We start from the raw sequence: 17,471 nt of genomic DNA, 5'->3' as shown, positions 1-17,471 counted from the left end.
ACATCTTGAGCTCAGCTATAAGGACAGAATAGCTTATGATACTATACAACAATTTATAAAATATATGCATGGCAGAATCTAACAGCTGAGCAAGCACATGTGGGTAGAAATACCATCCAGACATGCAGCAAAATAATTAGATTATTGACATTGAAAAACCACAATTGTACAAGTGATACATTTAAAGGAAATATCATAAAAGGACGATTTTGTAAGCTTGAAATAATACTAATGTTTCTCAGCAAATACAGATCTACAGCAGTTATAAAAAAATATTCACTCCCTTAGACTTATTTTTGTGTAATAATAAAAAGACTTCACAATAAAAAAAATGTCTACAAAAGTGTTGAATTATAGTCTATAAAAGCTATATCTGGAGCATCCAATTGATCACAAGTCAGTGTCCTTGCACAAAAACCATTAACCATAAAAGTTGCATAAAAGTTCCAGTCAGATTATGGATGCAATAAAACCTCACTCAATATCCTCTAAAAATCCCTTAGTGTGTGGAACTCTAGTAGCTCAGTGCTGGAGTCCTAGGTTCAAATCTGACAAAGGAAAATATCAGCAAGGAGTCTGTATGTTCTCCATGCATGGGTTTCCTTCAGGTACTTTGGTTTCCTACTATATTACACAGACATACACATAGGGAATGTAGATTGTGAGGGTGTTTAAATATGGCGGCCCCTCGGAAGCTGAGCAGCTGCCGGGTCTCTGCTGTTTTATAAAGCAGAGAAACGCCGCTAATGCCGCGATCAGTGCCCACACTTATCACGGACATTAATCCCTCTAGCGCCTTGGTCAAAGCTGACCAAGGCGCAACTGTGAAGGCTCCGAGGCTTCTCTTTAGTATGTATCTATTGCAGGCTGCTCTATACAGTTTGCAATAGAAATGCTGTTTTTTTTTCTGTGCCCAGTATAAAAATCTATATAAACATTGTTCCCGTACGGTAAACATTGTGAAGAGGACATTGTAGTAATTGACATGCATAACCTAGCCAAACAATATGGTATCAATGCTTCATCACTGGGTGTCTGGTCTGACTGCTTGGTCCCCCACAGTTCACAATAAGCTCAAAAATATCTCCTGAATGCTCCATATCAATGGCGTGATGGTATTCAGGGGTGTCCAGGGTTTTGTTCACTTATAATGGATTTCACCATTACTCCATTCACAAGAAGCACCCCTAGAGTTCAAAGCCCCAGCAATCACTTTATCCTGTGGATAGGGGATACATTGTTTTTCCGAAAGTAAGACAGAAAGTACTACATTATTTTTTGTTCTGAAGGACCAATGCTAGCTATGCAAGGAAGTACTTGTGCAGCCGAAGCTCGTATAGAGGCATAGTAATAAACCTCAATGACTATCACAATGTCTAACGTAAACCCTTAACCCTCCTCTGTCCCCGCGCCCACATTTCCCCACAGGATATGATGTCATCTCATGCTAACTTCATAGGTCCAAGCTCCATCCACATATTAAAGGACATGACTGTCGATGGCTCAAAGTCTTATGTTTATGCAATGACAGTCACCTCTATTACAAATGGGTCTGACCTCTGCATAAGCAATACCGCCCCTGCTGCCTCTTGTGTCACCCCCTCTACCTCATAGATTGTAAGCTCTTGCGAGCAGGGCCCTCAGTCCCATTGTGTGAAATGATTTTCTTTGTAATGTATCTTTCTGTCTGTATTTGAACCCTACAAATTGTACAGCGCTGCGGAATATGTTGGCGCTATATAAATAAAATTTATTATTATCATATATTATTAATGACTGCTGTGTATAAGGCTATGGCAGCTGCAACAATGCAGTTTCCCTTTCACCTGACCTGGTTATACTTTTTCCCTTCTTTTTGGTTTATATTTTCCCAGAAATAAAAGAAAAACATGTAAAAATAAAAACCTAAAAAACAAGTAAAAATAAGTTGAATAACCTAAATTTTAAAAAATAAAATAAAATATATGTTATAAACCCTCAAAGCTGAATATACAAAAAAATCCCAAAATGTGTCTTGTCCTGAACCAGGGAAATAAGACCGGTACTGAAGTGATTAAAGTTGCCCTGTATTTTTTGCCTGTTGCTTTGTCCAATACAAAAACTTTAATGGCTCGGCAGAGCTTATTGGTAAGTGACACTTCTCAGCTTTTGCTTTGATAAAACAAACTAGAAAGTTTTGTTGTTATGGAGTAAAAAATTGCATGAAGAGAGTCGAATCATCATTGTTTCAATCAGCCTTGTAATTGTTTTGAAAAAAAAATCCAAATGATTTATGGCTTTAGTTGATCCTTTTTTTTTGTTTGTTTTCTGTTCCCTTAAAAAAATGGCAGATCCTATTCTATTCTCCTGAGCCATTCAATTTATCAATGTGAAATGTTCAGTGATGTCTGTAGACAAACAGCCATATCAGTGATTACTTCTTAGTCACTTAATTTAATCAGACTTACATTGTAGCAACTTACGTTCCTTTTGTTATAGAAACCAAACCACCTATAAAACTATGTATTCTACAGAAAAAAGGCAGGACTATTAAATGTTGATTAGATACAGCTATGTACCAGTGGCCACATTAGAGATACTAAGAGTGTTACAGAGCTCAGAGACATGCACACTACTATTCTGAAGTGCTGTATGGTGTAAGATTTACAGGGAAAATACTCAACATTTGAATATGAAATGTTAACTGCTAACACAATATTTCAAACTTTTTTATTTAAATTTGTATTATAATGATTTGTTTTGGTTGTAAAAGGAAGGGAATAGCAGAAATTAAATTCCATACCGCACCTGTAAATGCTAATTTTTTCCAAAAATCAGATGAAGATATTTTAATCAACACATCATAAATAAGCCTACTTGCCTATATATGCTTTATTCCCTCCCTGCACTACTTGTTTTTAAAGAAATATGTTACCTTAATAAAAGAAGCATTTTATGAAGACGAGCGTGGATGTGGGTGAGTGCCCTTCCTTATTTTTCTACATTTGATTTATTTGCCTACTGCCTTTTTTGGTTGTTGAGCACCCCCACAGCGCTCTATACATAAGGTTACAATCCTCATATCTACCTCCAATTCATTGGGACTTTCATTTTGTGCATTTAGTAGTGCCATCCTACATCTCTTTTTTTTTCTTGGTTACATCATAAATAAGAACAAGTGGATTAAATGGGTTTGTCTATGTATCAAATAAATGTATTGAAAGCAGTAGATAAAGATAAAAATAAATAATCATTTTATGCACTTGCCAAATCTGAAACAACCACTCCAGAGGCCTACACAGGTCCTTGCTTACTTTGCTGCAGTAAAGATGTGATGTACATGAATATGGACAATGCTGCCAATCCTTAGTCAAGGGTCAAGATTGATGAGGTCAGTGATTGCCTGCATTAGTGACTCCTGATGACAACACAATGTAAACACCAGGTCAGTGGTTCTTAACCAGGGTTTGATCGAACCCTAGGCCATACGCACGGTTCATTTTGTGTACCAGTAAAAAAACATATACCTATGTCTTGAATTTGGAAAAAAAAAATCATATTTGATTTATCAGTAAAGAAGTGTTCGGTGAATGTGCAGATGAAACTGGTGGGTTCGGTACTTCAAACAAGGTTAAGAACCACTGCACCAGGTGATTTAGTGTTTCAGTCAGTACAGAGCCAGTGTTTTAGGCTTCATTTCTTGTCATTGAGTCTTTCCCATCAAGATGGTGGGTATCAATGGAGATTCAGTAGTTTAAATCAGCAATCTCTGGTAGTGAAACTTTTATGAAATTGTACCTGTCTCGGCCTTCTCATAATAAATTACATAAATTGTTTGATAATTCCTGTGGATACTAACAGCTTCCGAACATTATTTAGTAAGGCAACAGTGTCGGGCCCAAATACACCCGGTCACATACCGTATACCCCTAAGGGTGGGTTCACACCTGCGCCTGGTGTCCGCTTTGTGGGTTTCCGTCTTATGCCCAAGAAACTGGCAGTCAGTGTCCGCCTGTGAGAGTCTGCTGGTGCCGCGGCAAAACTGTTTTTTTTTTTTTAAAACCGATGACAAAGTCCTGCATGTCCAACTTTGTTTCCAGTTAAAAAAAAATGTTTCGCCGCAGAGAGGCAGAAGATGCTCACGGGCGGTCACTTTGCAAACCCATTCAATTGAATGGGTTTCAAAACTGACTGCTGGTTTCCGTCTCCTGTCCAGTTTCTCGGGCAGAAGATGGAAACCTACAAAGCAGAGACTGGGTGCAGGTGTGAACCTGCCCTAAGAAGGGCTGAGAAGTAAGTGGGCCAATCCACCTGAATCTAATTAACTGCACAATATCAACAATCGTATTATGCAATTGACCCCTTAAAGAGGTTGTGTGGGACAAAAAAATATTTTATAAATAGGCCGGGGAAGGTGATTTAAAAAAAAACAAAACAACACAAAGAAAAAAATAAAAAAAAAAAAATACATGCCTCTGATGCTCTGGTGTCCTCCCAGTGCGGTTCGACCTTCTGCTGGGATGTGAAATTCCTTGCCGGCTGTGATGTCCTGAATTCCTTCTGCTGAAGCCGCTGATTGGCCTCAGTGGTCATGGAGATCTCCAACGCAAGATACCGCACCGTGATGGGAGTTATCAGGGAAAAGCGATTATGAATTTTTTTAAAAAAAATTTCACCTTCCCCAGCCTAGTTAAAAAATAACATTTTTGCCTGGACCCCCTCCTTTAAGGACACAGTCAAAAATCACCTTAAAAGGATCCAGCTCCATTTTTCATAACTGACGTGTCATTTTATGTGGCAGTAACTTCGAGAACATGAAAGGTCCTCTTTAAATCATCTCAGAGATGTGTGTTATTATATACTGCTAGAGTGCACTGAATTCTCCTGGTATGCGACCCAATGCTGGAGATATTGGTGCAGTTAGTTTCGGCACCGATCTCTCTCTACTCTCAGAAAGGTGAGCCTTACAGTCTAGTGTCATTGTTAGGGCTAGTTCACACGTGGGCAAAGGGACGGATTTTGGCAGCGGATTTCGCTTCAAAATCCGCCCCTTTACAATGGTGGTCTATGTAGACCGCCGGGCTTTTTTTTTCCGCTAGCGGCGGGCTGCCGCTAGAGGAGAAAAGAAGCAACCTGCCCTATCTGCCCCCGGCAGCTCCCTCCTATGTCGGCTCATTCATTTGAGCCGACAGCGGAGGGGAAAGCCGCGACCGCGATGGTCGCGGCAGGCGGTTTTTGACACCGAGACAGCCGCGGCGAGCCACGTCTCTCTCTTGTCAAAACCCGCCTGCCGGGTGAACTGACCCTTAGGCTGTGAAGACTGCTCCCCATTCCCCAACAGTACAAGGCTATGGAAGAATACTTTCAGGGGGAATGTTCCTCACAATCCAACGATGACACTAGGCTGTAATGCCTGCCTTTCGGACAGTGGAGAGATATCGGTGAGAAAATTAATGACAACGATATCTTCAGCACTAGGCTGCATACCCAAGAAAGCGCACTGTCAGCTTTTAATTGAGAACAGTCATTAAAATCCCTATTAGCAATGCTCTAGTTAAGCAATGCCAGGGAGATTGTCCATAGAAACGTATTCAACACAGAACATAGAGCTAAAGAATTTACTAAAGGGAGATGGTCACTTCAAATGGCCGCAAGTATAGTTTTATGCCACCGAGAAAAATTGTTCTGGCATCAAAAGGAATCTCAGCTTTCTTGTAAGTCCAGAACCATTTTTCTAGGTGGTATAAAATGGAAGATACAACCATTTGAAGTGACAACCACCCCTTTGGTAAATGCTTCAGTACATAGTTATATTGTAGATATGTACGGACTGTGTGCGGACTAGGTAAACAAACAGACCCAGAAACACTGGTGAAAAAAGGGAGTTACACTTTAAAGAAATGTAATAATTTTTAACAAAAACCAAATAAATGAACCAATATTGAGTCTAAGAACCAAATACAGATACACATTGAAGGGCAGGGCTTTACTTGACACACAACTTTAGCTATTACAGCACTACAGTATCCAATAAACTTCATAAGGTTTGGAAGCATATGATATACAGTGGGAAGTGTATACCTAGAAGGAATCTGAAATCTCTTTGATTTATGGAAAATATGATTCTATAAAAGCTGCAAGCTTTCCAAATAACAGTTTACTTTCCAATGACCTTTCTAAAATAGAATTGTGCCCTATTAAAACAAATCAATCATAACAAAATGGCCTATCATTAAAAACAAGGCAATATATGTGTAAGCCAGAGATTCTGGTCTAAGACAGGACTTGTGCAAACAAAATGTATGTGATGGAGGGTAAGAAAGGAAATATCTTATTTTCCTTTCTCTACAGCATAAGATTTTTAGAACCAGGGAGTTGGATCTATTTACCTAGAGAATAAACTTTAGCATTATAAGATTACAACCAAACTTAAGCAGGGGGAGGAAAAAAGAAAAAGGCATGGACCGCACAGTTTGGTATTTTACATAAATCTATGACTGCATGGGTTTCTACCAACTAAACTGACTCAGACCACATGATGCGGTTAACATTTTGGCATCTGTTCACATTGCGTGGTGTTGAATGGGGGATGCTATAAGTGGGGTGGCCCAGAGCCTGGGTCTTGTACTAATAAGGTGTACATTTCTGATAGAACAACAGGACATGCAATTCACTATTATAAAGACATACCGTATTTTTCGGACTATAAGACGCACCGGACCATAAGACGCACTAAGGTTTTAGAGGAGGAAAATAGGGGAAAAAAAATTAAGGAAAAAAAATTGGTGAAATATTTAAATAACCTAATAATATAATATTTCACCAATGTAAATAGAACTGGGGGCTTTCGGACACAGGGATACCAAATGTGTATGTGTTTCACAGTAATGTTTTTGTTTTATATGTATTCTAGGGATATGGGGGTGATTTGAACATATCTATCTAATCTATCTATCTATCTGTCTGTCTGTCTGTCTGTCTGTCTATCTCCTATCTATCTATCTATCTATCTATCTATCTAATCTCATCCATGGATGGAAAGAGACACCCTGAAGTGAAGCTATGCAAAAAGAGAAAAAGGGGCGGGCCAGACGGGTGAAGGAGGTGTGGTTTTCTAAGCAAACTTGAAAACACGCCTCTTTCACCCGTCTGGCTCGTCCCTCCTTCACTGCCTCTCAGATCTTGCTCCTGCAATGAAGCCACACAGGCAGGGAAGTAGGGGCGGGCCAGACGGGTGAAGGAGGCGTGGTTTCAAGCTTCCCGAGAAAACCACGCCTCCTCCTCCCGTTTGGCCCGCCCCTCCTTCCCTGTCTGTGTGGCTTCATTGCAAGAGCCAGATCTGAGAGGCAGTGAAGGAGGGGCGGGCCAGACGGGAGAAGGAGACGTGGTTTTCTCGGCAAGCTTGAAACCACGCTTCCTTCACCTGTCTGGCCCGCCCTTACTTCCCTGCCTCTCATATCTCGCTCCTGCAAACATGCGACACAGACAGGGAAGGAGGGGCAGAGCAGGCAGGCACCGTGCTGCTCTCCTTTTGATTCTCACAGACGGGACACAGACGCTGCACACGCTGCATTCGGACTATAAGACGCACACACATTTTCCTCCCATATTGGGAGGAAAAAAAGTGTGTCTTATAGTCCGAAAAATACGGTATTTTGCAACAGAACAGATTGTGTGTTATGATAAAGTGTACTTTCACTTAAGCATATCTACGCTCTCAGACCTCTCTCCGTGTCCAGTGTTGCCCAGCAGGAGAGCGAATACAGAGGTACTTTTCTGCTTAATCTCTCCCTGCCCAAAATCAGATGAGGAGGGAGATCTTGAACAGAGGTACTCATCTCTACATCAGAGTTCTCTACTTGGCAATCTATGACCATAAAGACTATCAAGAGTCACCGCAGAGTTAACCCAGAACAAGGTGGTGGGTGACTGAATGACTTTGTAGTTTCTAAAGGAAATTCTCCAACTGCCACAACAAGTAACCACCGATAATTGGGGGAATTTAGCAAGTCCTGCATGCCAGTATTCTGCCTGTAAAAAATGTTGCATCTTCTCTGCAGCTCCATGCTTGAAAAGTGGGTGGAAAGCTGGGCATGGTCAGCTGATGAGCCTTTAAACTCCATATTTATCAAATGCACATAAATCACATCACATAAATTGTTGTCAATTGTTGTAGAAAACTCGGTCCGTGTGTTGACCAGTTTTACTGGCCTGAACAGTATGTCGGAAGAGGGACTCCTAGCATCATAGTAATCTATGATGCTATGAGTCCCTGCTTCTCCGCGACATACTGCCCCATACGGATTATAAGATTTAAACTTGATCGTATGAATCTTTGGTCAATCCAGTAGGGAGTGGTGAACAAAGTGAGATAACTTCTGCAGACAGAAGTGATAGTCCTAAAGCAGTAGTCCTGTGAAAACCCCTGGTTTCCACCGATGCAATCTCACCTGATTGTTCTTAAGGGAAGTCTGTGACCAGAACCCGGCGTATCAACCTAGCCCTGCTGAAAGCTAGGTTAGGGTCACCAGAATCTAAATGCGTTTTCCCCTTGAAGTGCCTTTGTTGTGGAGATATTTCAGTTTTTGTCAATATGTCAATGAGCTCTATGGAGAAAAGAGTGCATTCCCATTGCTCAATAGAGGCAAACAGAAACAGCCTCGTTGCTCCAAAGAGCTCATCTGCATATTCACAAAGATAATTGGTTTTCGAGGTGTCCATCAAGACAGCATGATGGTCTCAATTTTTTGGACCAAGTTGCCGCTTTACAGATCTGGTCCACAGTAGATTGTTCTTTCTCAGCACATGCAGATGCCATATGCTGAGAAAGAATAACTCCAATTAGGGCTTGGCAATTGTTGCCTTAAAACTCTCCACAAAAAAAACCCTAATTTTTTTTGTAATCTTGTTGGCCAATTCAAGCTGACACACAAATACAGATATATTTAGTGCAACCCTATCATAACAACTATTGACTGCAGTGAATAAACTGTTGATCATAGTTTGCAACAGGAAAGAGGTTGCTTGTACGATATAAGACTCCATGACATGGTTAGAAGCGATTTCATGATGCTCGTGAAAATCCAAATCATAATTTTTTGAAGAGGTAAATCAAATTAATTTGATAAATTACACATCCATAACATTGAAAAACAACATAGCATAAATTAATAGTATGTGTGAATACAAGAAACCATGTAATATATCTTATTAAAGATATGTGGTTTTGCCAATTATCAGGCTGAGTTTCTTACATAGAAGACTATGGAGAGGGGAGAAGGAAGAGGAGGCTGGTGGAAAAGACACACTGCTACACTGTGAGAGAAACAGCTCTATTGACACCACAATATCTTGTAGGATAATGCTCTACCATTACAGAATGAGACAATAAATCAGTTAACTAGATAGCAGCAACTTCCTCCTCCAGCACACCATAGCTTTCTATGTGGAGCCTGGATATGGATGCTTTCGGTGATACATATCTGATTGAAGGGAAGGAGGAGAAAACAAATATTAGGAAGTTTCTTTAAGAAAACCTTTCATGCTCATAGAGAGGTACGGTATTACATACTGCTAGAAAGCTGCTTTCCCGATCTGCGCCCCAGTGCTGGAAATATCAGTGCCTTTAGTGTTGGCACAGACATCTCTCCCTGTCAGGAAGGCTGTGAGGAACCTCTCCCCTGAGAGTACAAGGCTATCTCCAGCTCCGGGGTACATACAGGGAAAGCAGACAGAGCGCTGAATTCAGCACAATGTTGGCTTTATAGCGGTATGTAAAACCGCACATCTCTGAGGGTATGAAAGGTTCTCTTTAAAGTCACCTGTACCATTAACTTATGGAAAGTGTTTTTTATAATTGTGTTTGATAAATATGTGCAATTGATAGCAATGCAGACTCCAGCACAAACTATGATAATACCCATGTTAAATACAAAACAAATACATAGTTTGTTTGTTTTTTTGTTTTAAAGAGAGAGCAGACACGTTTTGGGCAATGAAAAAAAAACAAAAAAAAAAAAACAAAAAAAACCCCACTGCAAACAATACTGAAACGTGTAATAATTTACAGTATATTACAAACATATGATATGCTTTTCATTACCTTCCATTCGTTCATGAAGCGCAAAGAATGAGGTAATGCGGTATTGTTGAGGGATAGTAGCAAGATAAGTTCCAGGCAAGTACCGGATGGAAATGTCAGCGAATGGGCTCCAGTTTCATTCATCCATTTATCCACAAGCCTAAAAGGAACAATGATTTCATTAAAGATAGCTACATTCGCTTATCATAGAGTTGTTAGCACTCAAAGAGACTTTTTCAGCAGATGCTCTCCCATTAGTAACAGGGAAAACTGATTAACACCGACCTGAGCTTTGGAATGACTTTTTAATATGTTCTCTGAAATTAGACAATTTAACTGTGCAATATTCCCCATTAGAAAAATGTTAACTTTTTCATTATGTTTTAGTCGTGTTATGCTATTGCTCTTCTGTCCTCTCTAGGGTCCCCTAATATTCCAGTGAGAGAATAGTTGTGATTACAGAACTAATAAAAGCCAGACCACTCAGAAGACTATGGAGGTAGGAAAGCGATTCTCTTGCATTCTACTCATTGAAAGACAGTTATGAAAAACTGTGCAATATGCCTAACCATTAACATAAGATGTACAAGGTCTTGTGATTCTACATCAACCGATTAACCCTTTCACTACCAAGGGTCTCTGGAAATTTTGTACCTCTGGCTGCCGGAGCAATTTTTACAGTTTTGAGATGGACAAATCAAACCTAAATTGCAACATTTAAAAATAATCCAACTCCCCCATATACCTATATATTTTCTTAAAGTAGACACCTGCAGCATTGTCAGAATGCCATTTGGTACTGTATGCAAACAGGCAATTTTGATTTAAAGGGGCTCTATCAGCAAAATTATGCTGTATGAGCCCCAGATATGCGTGAATAGCCTTTAAAAAGGCTATTCAGGCACCGCTAATGCTATTTTAAACCCCGCCCCCATTTTAAAATAAAACTATAGAAACATATATGTAAATCATACCTTAGTGTGCACGCTGGGCGGTCGTGCACGATCCGACGTCATCTTCTGGAACGCCTTCCTCTTCTTTCTTCTTCTTTCAGTGATGCCCTCCGGTCCTGGCTCTTCCCCGGCTTCATTGTCATCTTCTTCCAGCGGTTCAAATCCGAATGGTTCAAATCTGGCGTGTGCGCAGTAGCGCTCCCTCCGGAGCTACTGCGCTTGCTCCAACGCCGTTTTTCTCAATGGCAGTGTGCACGTGCCAGATTTGAACCTCCGGAAGATGACAATGAAGCCGGGGAAGAGCCAGGACCAGAGTGAGTTGCCGAAAAAAGAGCAAGGCGTGCCAGAAGATGACATTGGATCGTGCAGGACCGCCCAGCGTGCACGCTAAGGTATGATTTACACATATGTTTTTATAGTTTTATTTGAAAACGGGGGGTGGGGGGGTTAAAATAAGATTAGCGGTGCCTGAATAGCCTTTTTAAAGGCTATTCACGCATATATGGGGCTCATACAGCATAATTTTGCTGATAGAGCCCCTTTAAAGTGAATGCTTTACTAGAAAAAAAAATGCTAATAAATGTACAGTATATTAGTTGCTAAAAGTGGAAACCAAACAATAAATGATATGCCTCCTAAAAACAAGAGTTCAACATGTGCAGAGTTCATTCATATCAGACCTAAACCTGTCTGCATGTGTCTTCAGAAAATCAAGAAAACTGGAAGGAACAAAAATCTGCTTTGAAGCTGGAAATGTTAAAAAGTATCATCCTAAAAAATTTAGGGAATACACAACGTGGAAAGCAAGTGAACTCCTAAACCCTATATATTTTTGAAAGTAGACAACCTGAAGATTACATATGTCTCAATAGCCACATCCACCTTCATGCAACTTTGTGACAAACAAAAGCATTTTTTTTTAAATGCACTAACACACATATTTGCACCTAAAACTCATGTTCAATCTCACATTCATATACAAAATACATTTAAAATAATAGCTTAAGGTGTAGACAATGTGTATATATACACTATATGTACCGCAAACATCAACTACAAGACCTGGTCTCCCAAAAACACTAATATAGAAGACAAGCAAGATTTTGCTGTAATTCACTAATATGTTAAAAAGCTATACTGCACCTAGTAAACTGTGACTGTGATACCAAAATCTAACTTTTTTGAGATTGCACAGCATACCGTATATAAAAACACAACTTAATATTACATACAGTATACACAAGCACCTTCATACAACTTTGCAGCAAACAGAGATTATAAGCAAAAATTGCACAAAAACTCAAATTTGGCACTAAAGTACATGCTCAAGCAATCCCTTTCTGCAAACAAAATGTACTTTCCAAAAAAACTGTAATATGTGAGGAGTTCATATATACCACACATATATATATTTACAGGTACAGGCGCTAAATGCCAATATGCGCCAAACAATTTTGTGCATGAAAATTAAATAGGAATTTACATAAAAATATTATTTTCTATCCCCCTATAATTATTTTAGCCAATCATATGTTTACCGTATTTTTCGGACTATAAGACGCACTCCCCCCCCCCCCCCAAATTTGGGGGGAAAAGAAGGGTGCATCTTATAGTCCGAATGTGGCCGCCCGGCATCCGCTGTAATAGGAAGGAAGATGCCGGCGATGGATAGACGCCGGCACAGGTGTCGGGGCCTGAGACATCGCTGCCCTGCATGAAGCCAGCAGCGGGAGGAGCGATGCTGCTATTCCGCTCCTCCGTCCCCCCGCCGGGAATATCAGCATGGAGTGCAGCGATGTCTCAGGCCCCGGCACCTGTGCTGGAGTCTATCCCTCGCCGGCATCCGCCTCTCTAGTACAGCGGATGCCGGGTCTGTATTGGCGGCCCCTTCTCCCCCGGGCCACCGGCCCCATACCGGTAAAGTTGCAGGCTGGCTCCTGCGCCGCGATATCGCAGGAGCCGACCTATTCGGGTGACAGCCGGGAGCCTAATGAAGGCTCCCAGGCCTGTCACTACTATATTACCATTGTGGCTAGTCTATGACCAGCCGTAATAGTAATATACAGACTGTCCCATAGACGGCAATACAGTTGTATTGCCGTCTATGGGACTTGCAATCAAATGACTGCAGGTTCAAACCGCCCAGGGGGAATAAAATAATAATAAAAAAAAAAAAGCTTTAAAAATAGGTTAGGTACAGAGATGACAATAACTCTTCACCTCTGTGCAGCCTACATGGCTCCTCCTCCCCTCTCCCCTTCTACTACAGTTCACAAGATGCTTCCCAAGACAGGAGGTGAGGGGACACTTTAGAGCAGGGGTGCTCAGACTTTGTCAGCATGTGAGCTACTTTATAACATTACCAAGTCAAAAGATCTACTACCCACGTCTTGTGGGCGGGCCTGTGGGCGTGCCTGGGCGGGCCTTTGGACGGGGTGGGGGTGTCTGTGGGCGGGGCCGGACATGTGCGCGGGGCCGGGTGGATCGTGAGAGCAGGAGACAGCGTTGTTCTGTGGCTGCCCAGGGATCCCCCCTGTCTGCTTGTTCACAGCGCAGGCTGAGAGTTATCTCTGGACTCTGACAGGGTCCTTAGATGACTCTCAGCCTGCGCTGTGAACAAGCAGCACCCCGGCCCCCTCCATCCCTAAAAGCGGCCTGCAAGTGTCCAGAGTGCTTGTTCACAGCGCAGGCTGAGAGTCGACTCTCAGCCTGCACTGTGAACAAGCAGACACCGGGGATCCCTGGCTGCATCCCGCGATCGACCCATATGTCCATTGCGATCGACCGGTAGATCGCAATCGACGTATTGGGCACCCCTGCTTTAGAGTATTGTATTTCAGGACTGGATGGGGCTATCATAATGATTTAATATTCATTTTAAAGATGAGAATTTCATCTTTAAAATACTACCAAGATCTTCATAATAGCACTTACAGTTATGGAATGAATTGCTGTTAAAAAACAGTCGGGAATTGAGATCTAATGGGATCTCAATGCCGAATAGCGTTTTCAACAGTGAATCGCTCCGTAACTATAAGTGCTATTATGAAGTTCTTGGTAGCATTTTAAAGATGACATTCTCATCTTTAAAACGAGTATTAAAACATTATGATAGCCCATTCAAGTCCTCAGATATAATGGCAATAGAAGGACATACTAGATACATCCTTGGCTACAAGTGCCACCCTGGGAGGACGTAGAGCTATGTCCTCGACAGGAAAAAGGTTAAACTATATTGTAAGGCATGTTTGGCTGGAAAATGGGAACAACACTGAAATGGGTTGTCAGTTTCTGCATAACTTAAAGGGATTCTATCATTACAATCCCGTCTTAAGCTAAACCTACATCGGAATAGTCTTAAGAAAGGCTATTTTTCTCCTACCTTTAGATGTCTTCTCTGTGCCACCATTCCTTAGATATCCTGGTTTTTGTCCATATGTTAATTCGTTTTCTGGCAGCACTGGGGGTGGTCCTCAGCACTCAAACAGCACTGGGGGCGTCCTCAGTGCTGCGAGAAAATTATCCAGCGCTACCTTCTTCTTTGCCTCCTCCGCCTCTTCTTCTTTGTCCCTCCACGATGTCTTCAAAAACCACTGACTGCGCGTCTGTCGCCATTTTACTGTGGTCGAACAGGAAAGAAGAGGCGGAAGCGCTGTTTGAGCGCTGGGGACTGCTCCCAGTACTAATTAGAATACAAAAAGAAAACCAGGATGTCTAAAGAACGGCAGCGTGGAGAAGACATCTAAAGTTAGGGGAAGAATAGCCTTTCTTAAGGTTATTCCAACGTGGGTTTAGCTTAAAACGGGATTCTAATGATAAATAAATATTGTTTCTTTTCAAGGAGTAAATAAACCAATGATGACAAACCTTTTAGAGACAGAGTGCCCAAACTACATCTCAAAACCCACTAATTTAATGCCAAGTGCCAACACAGCAATTTAACTTTAATACTGAGTAAATACACAATTGGGACAGTTATGGACCCGCAAAATACAGTCACGTAAATAGTGCTTTACTTTCAATAATACAAACAGCTTTGTACTGTTGGGGACATTAAGGGGTCCCCATGATAGAGTATGTTGCTGAGTTCCAAATTAAATATCAGGCCTGAAGTAATTACGCCCATTATCAGGTCTGGAGAAGCCACACACACACACACAACTGATGGTGTATCAAGTGAGTTCTAATTTAATGGTGCACAAAGGTGGTTTAAATACAATACAGACAAGAGCAGGTTGGACTATTCTAACATGGTTGGCATAAAATGATTGGTTATAAGATAAACCTGGCACATGACTATTGGCTGAGGCCTTACGTATTTTGCATCTCATTACAGCTTAATGGACTTTGTACTTTGTCCTTAAACAAAGAAAGTTTCAAAAACACTTATGTGTGAACTAGCAGCTTACACTTATGTCTATATGCATATATCATGGAAACAGAGATAAGATGTCATGTTGGTGCTAAATGAGTCTCAGTGACCTCCATATACCATGAAGATAAGATATACAAATAGCCAGCTGCGACTTACTTACACAGTTTATGTGTGAAAGGTTACAAGATGACTGACGAAATACAAAGATGGAGGATTTGACTCCAACATTCCCCCATTTTGAGATGGTTGAATACAGGAATTCATATTTAGGTACTTCAGTGACCTAATGTCTACTGCCGGACTTTACCAGATTCCCCTCATATGTTCCTGTATTCTAACCTAATCTCAATCATAGTTCTGGCCTTTTATATCTTGGTCTGCTCATCCTTTTGTATATGTTTTGTATTAAACAAACAAAATGAAGATAAGATTTTTACTACAACTTGCTGATATTTACTTGTTTATACTATGTATTGTTCCTAAAATATGAGGTGGTATCTTCTTAACTATATACTTCAAACATTTCCTGTTGCGTCAAAGAAACAGCTATATATGACATGACTTAGGCTAATATGGGGTTATGAGTACATATCCTACAATCTGACACATTCAGATCTTTGATCAAAATCATATGATGTTTAAGAAACTTATTGTCCCACTTCATTGTTAAATGTTCTATGCAGGCTTATCGTCAGGACCATCTGTAACAGAATTATCAGGAGAATCTTCATCGCTTTATGTGTAGAGACTTTCTTGCAATATGAAGCATGGATACAATTAGGCTCTCCTTCAAATATCACAGAAGGACTGGTTATCAGCATTTGGAATGGACCATCAAATCTTGGTTCCAAGGTTTTTCTCACGTGTCTCTTTATCACCATCAATCTCTTGGTTCAAATGAATAGGTCCCGCCCACTAACTTAAAATCTGAGAAGGAGAGAAAACTCACAACTATACATTAGTCAAATGTTTTTGCCAATACATCACATAGTCAGTCAGTACACCATACCACATCTGTAGGAGTTGCCAAGAATACAACCCCCAAAGAAAGTTTGACATGGGCTAAAGCCAATTCTTCTGTCAGGAGGGTACCTTACAGAAAATACCAATACAAGTGACACACTACTTCTTCAGTAGCCGTCTATCTGCAGCCCCGTTTGTGATGGCTTTCTTCACCAGATATGCCTCAGACTTTTCTGAAGATAGATAACTATACACACAAGCACGTACTTATACCGTCTCACCTTTAGTAACTGCATATAGTTAACCTGCAATCTCTGGAACGGGTACAAGGGCTCTGGGCCTGGCTCTGAGAAACTTTTCACTTTTTGGCCTACTTTGCATTTAAGATAAGATAAGATAAGATAATCCTTTAATAGTCCCACCTTGGGGAAATTTCAGCGTGTTACAGCAGCATAGTAATACAGATACAGGATAATACAGAGTAATATGTTACAGACGTAGACACAGATAAGCTGAGAAGAGAAGATATACTAGGAGTCCATGGCAGCTAAGGAAAAACAGAAGAGAAAGAGGAAGACCTCATGGTCATCCTCATAAACATTAGTTCTCTGTGCGGAGAGCTCTTCGTTTGGTCTGATGTAGATTATACAGCCTGGTCGCGGTTGGAAGGAAGGACCTGCGATAGCGCTCCTTCTCACACTTGGGGTGAAGCAGACGGTCGCTTACAGTGCTGCCAAGTCCCATCAGGGTCCCATAAATGGGGTGGGATTTGTTCTCCCGCATGGAGGTCACCACAGACAGTATCCTTCTGTCACCCACCACCTGTACTGGGTCCAAGGGGCTCCCCAGGACAGAGCTGGCCCTCCTGATCAGCCTGTCAAGTCTATTTCTGTCCCTGGTTGATATACTGCTTCCCCAGCAGGCCACACCGAAAAAGATGGCTGAGGCAACCACAGAGTTGAAGAAGGCCCTAAGAAGTGTCCCCTGGACTCCGAAGGCCCTCAGCCTCCTGAGCAGGTAGAGTCTGCTGTGGCCCTTTCTGTGCAGCGCCTCCAGGTGATCAGCCCAGTCTAGTTTATTATTGAGGAGCACGCCCAGGTACTTATAGGTCCTGACTATC

At 41.3% G+C, this 17,471-nt stretch overlaps 1 protein-coding gene across 2 annotated transcripts in view; it reads right to left on the bottom strand.

Annotated features, from left to right (window-relative positions):
- UBE3D (ubiquitin protein ligase E3D) overlaps positions 1 to 17,471 on the bottom strand; it is a 144,155-nt gene that overhangs the window by 55,553 nt on the left and 71,131 nt on the right. For both annotated transcript variants that reach the window (XM_075268260.1, XM_075268261.1), the window contains exon 9: positions 10,082 to 10,220. In XM_075268260.1, coding sequence (XP_075124361.1) covers positions 10,082 to 10,220 — 139 coding nt within the window. The remainder of the gene's footprint in view (positions 1 to 10,081; positions 10,221 to 17,471) is intronic.

The sequence above is a fragment of the Leptodactylus fuscus genome, chromosome 3 (assembly GCF_031893055.1).
Source record: "Leptodactylus fuscus isolate aLepFus1 chromosome 3, aLepFus1.hap2, whole genome shotgun sequence".
Classification (NCBI taxonomy): Eukaryota; Metazoa; Chordata; class Amphibia; order Anura; family Leptodactylidae; genus Leptodactylus; species Leptodactylus fuscus.
This window is presented reverse-complemented; position numbering and strand designations above follow the sequence as displayed.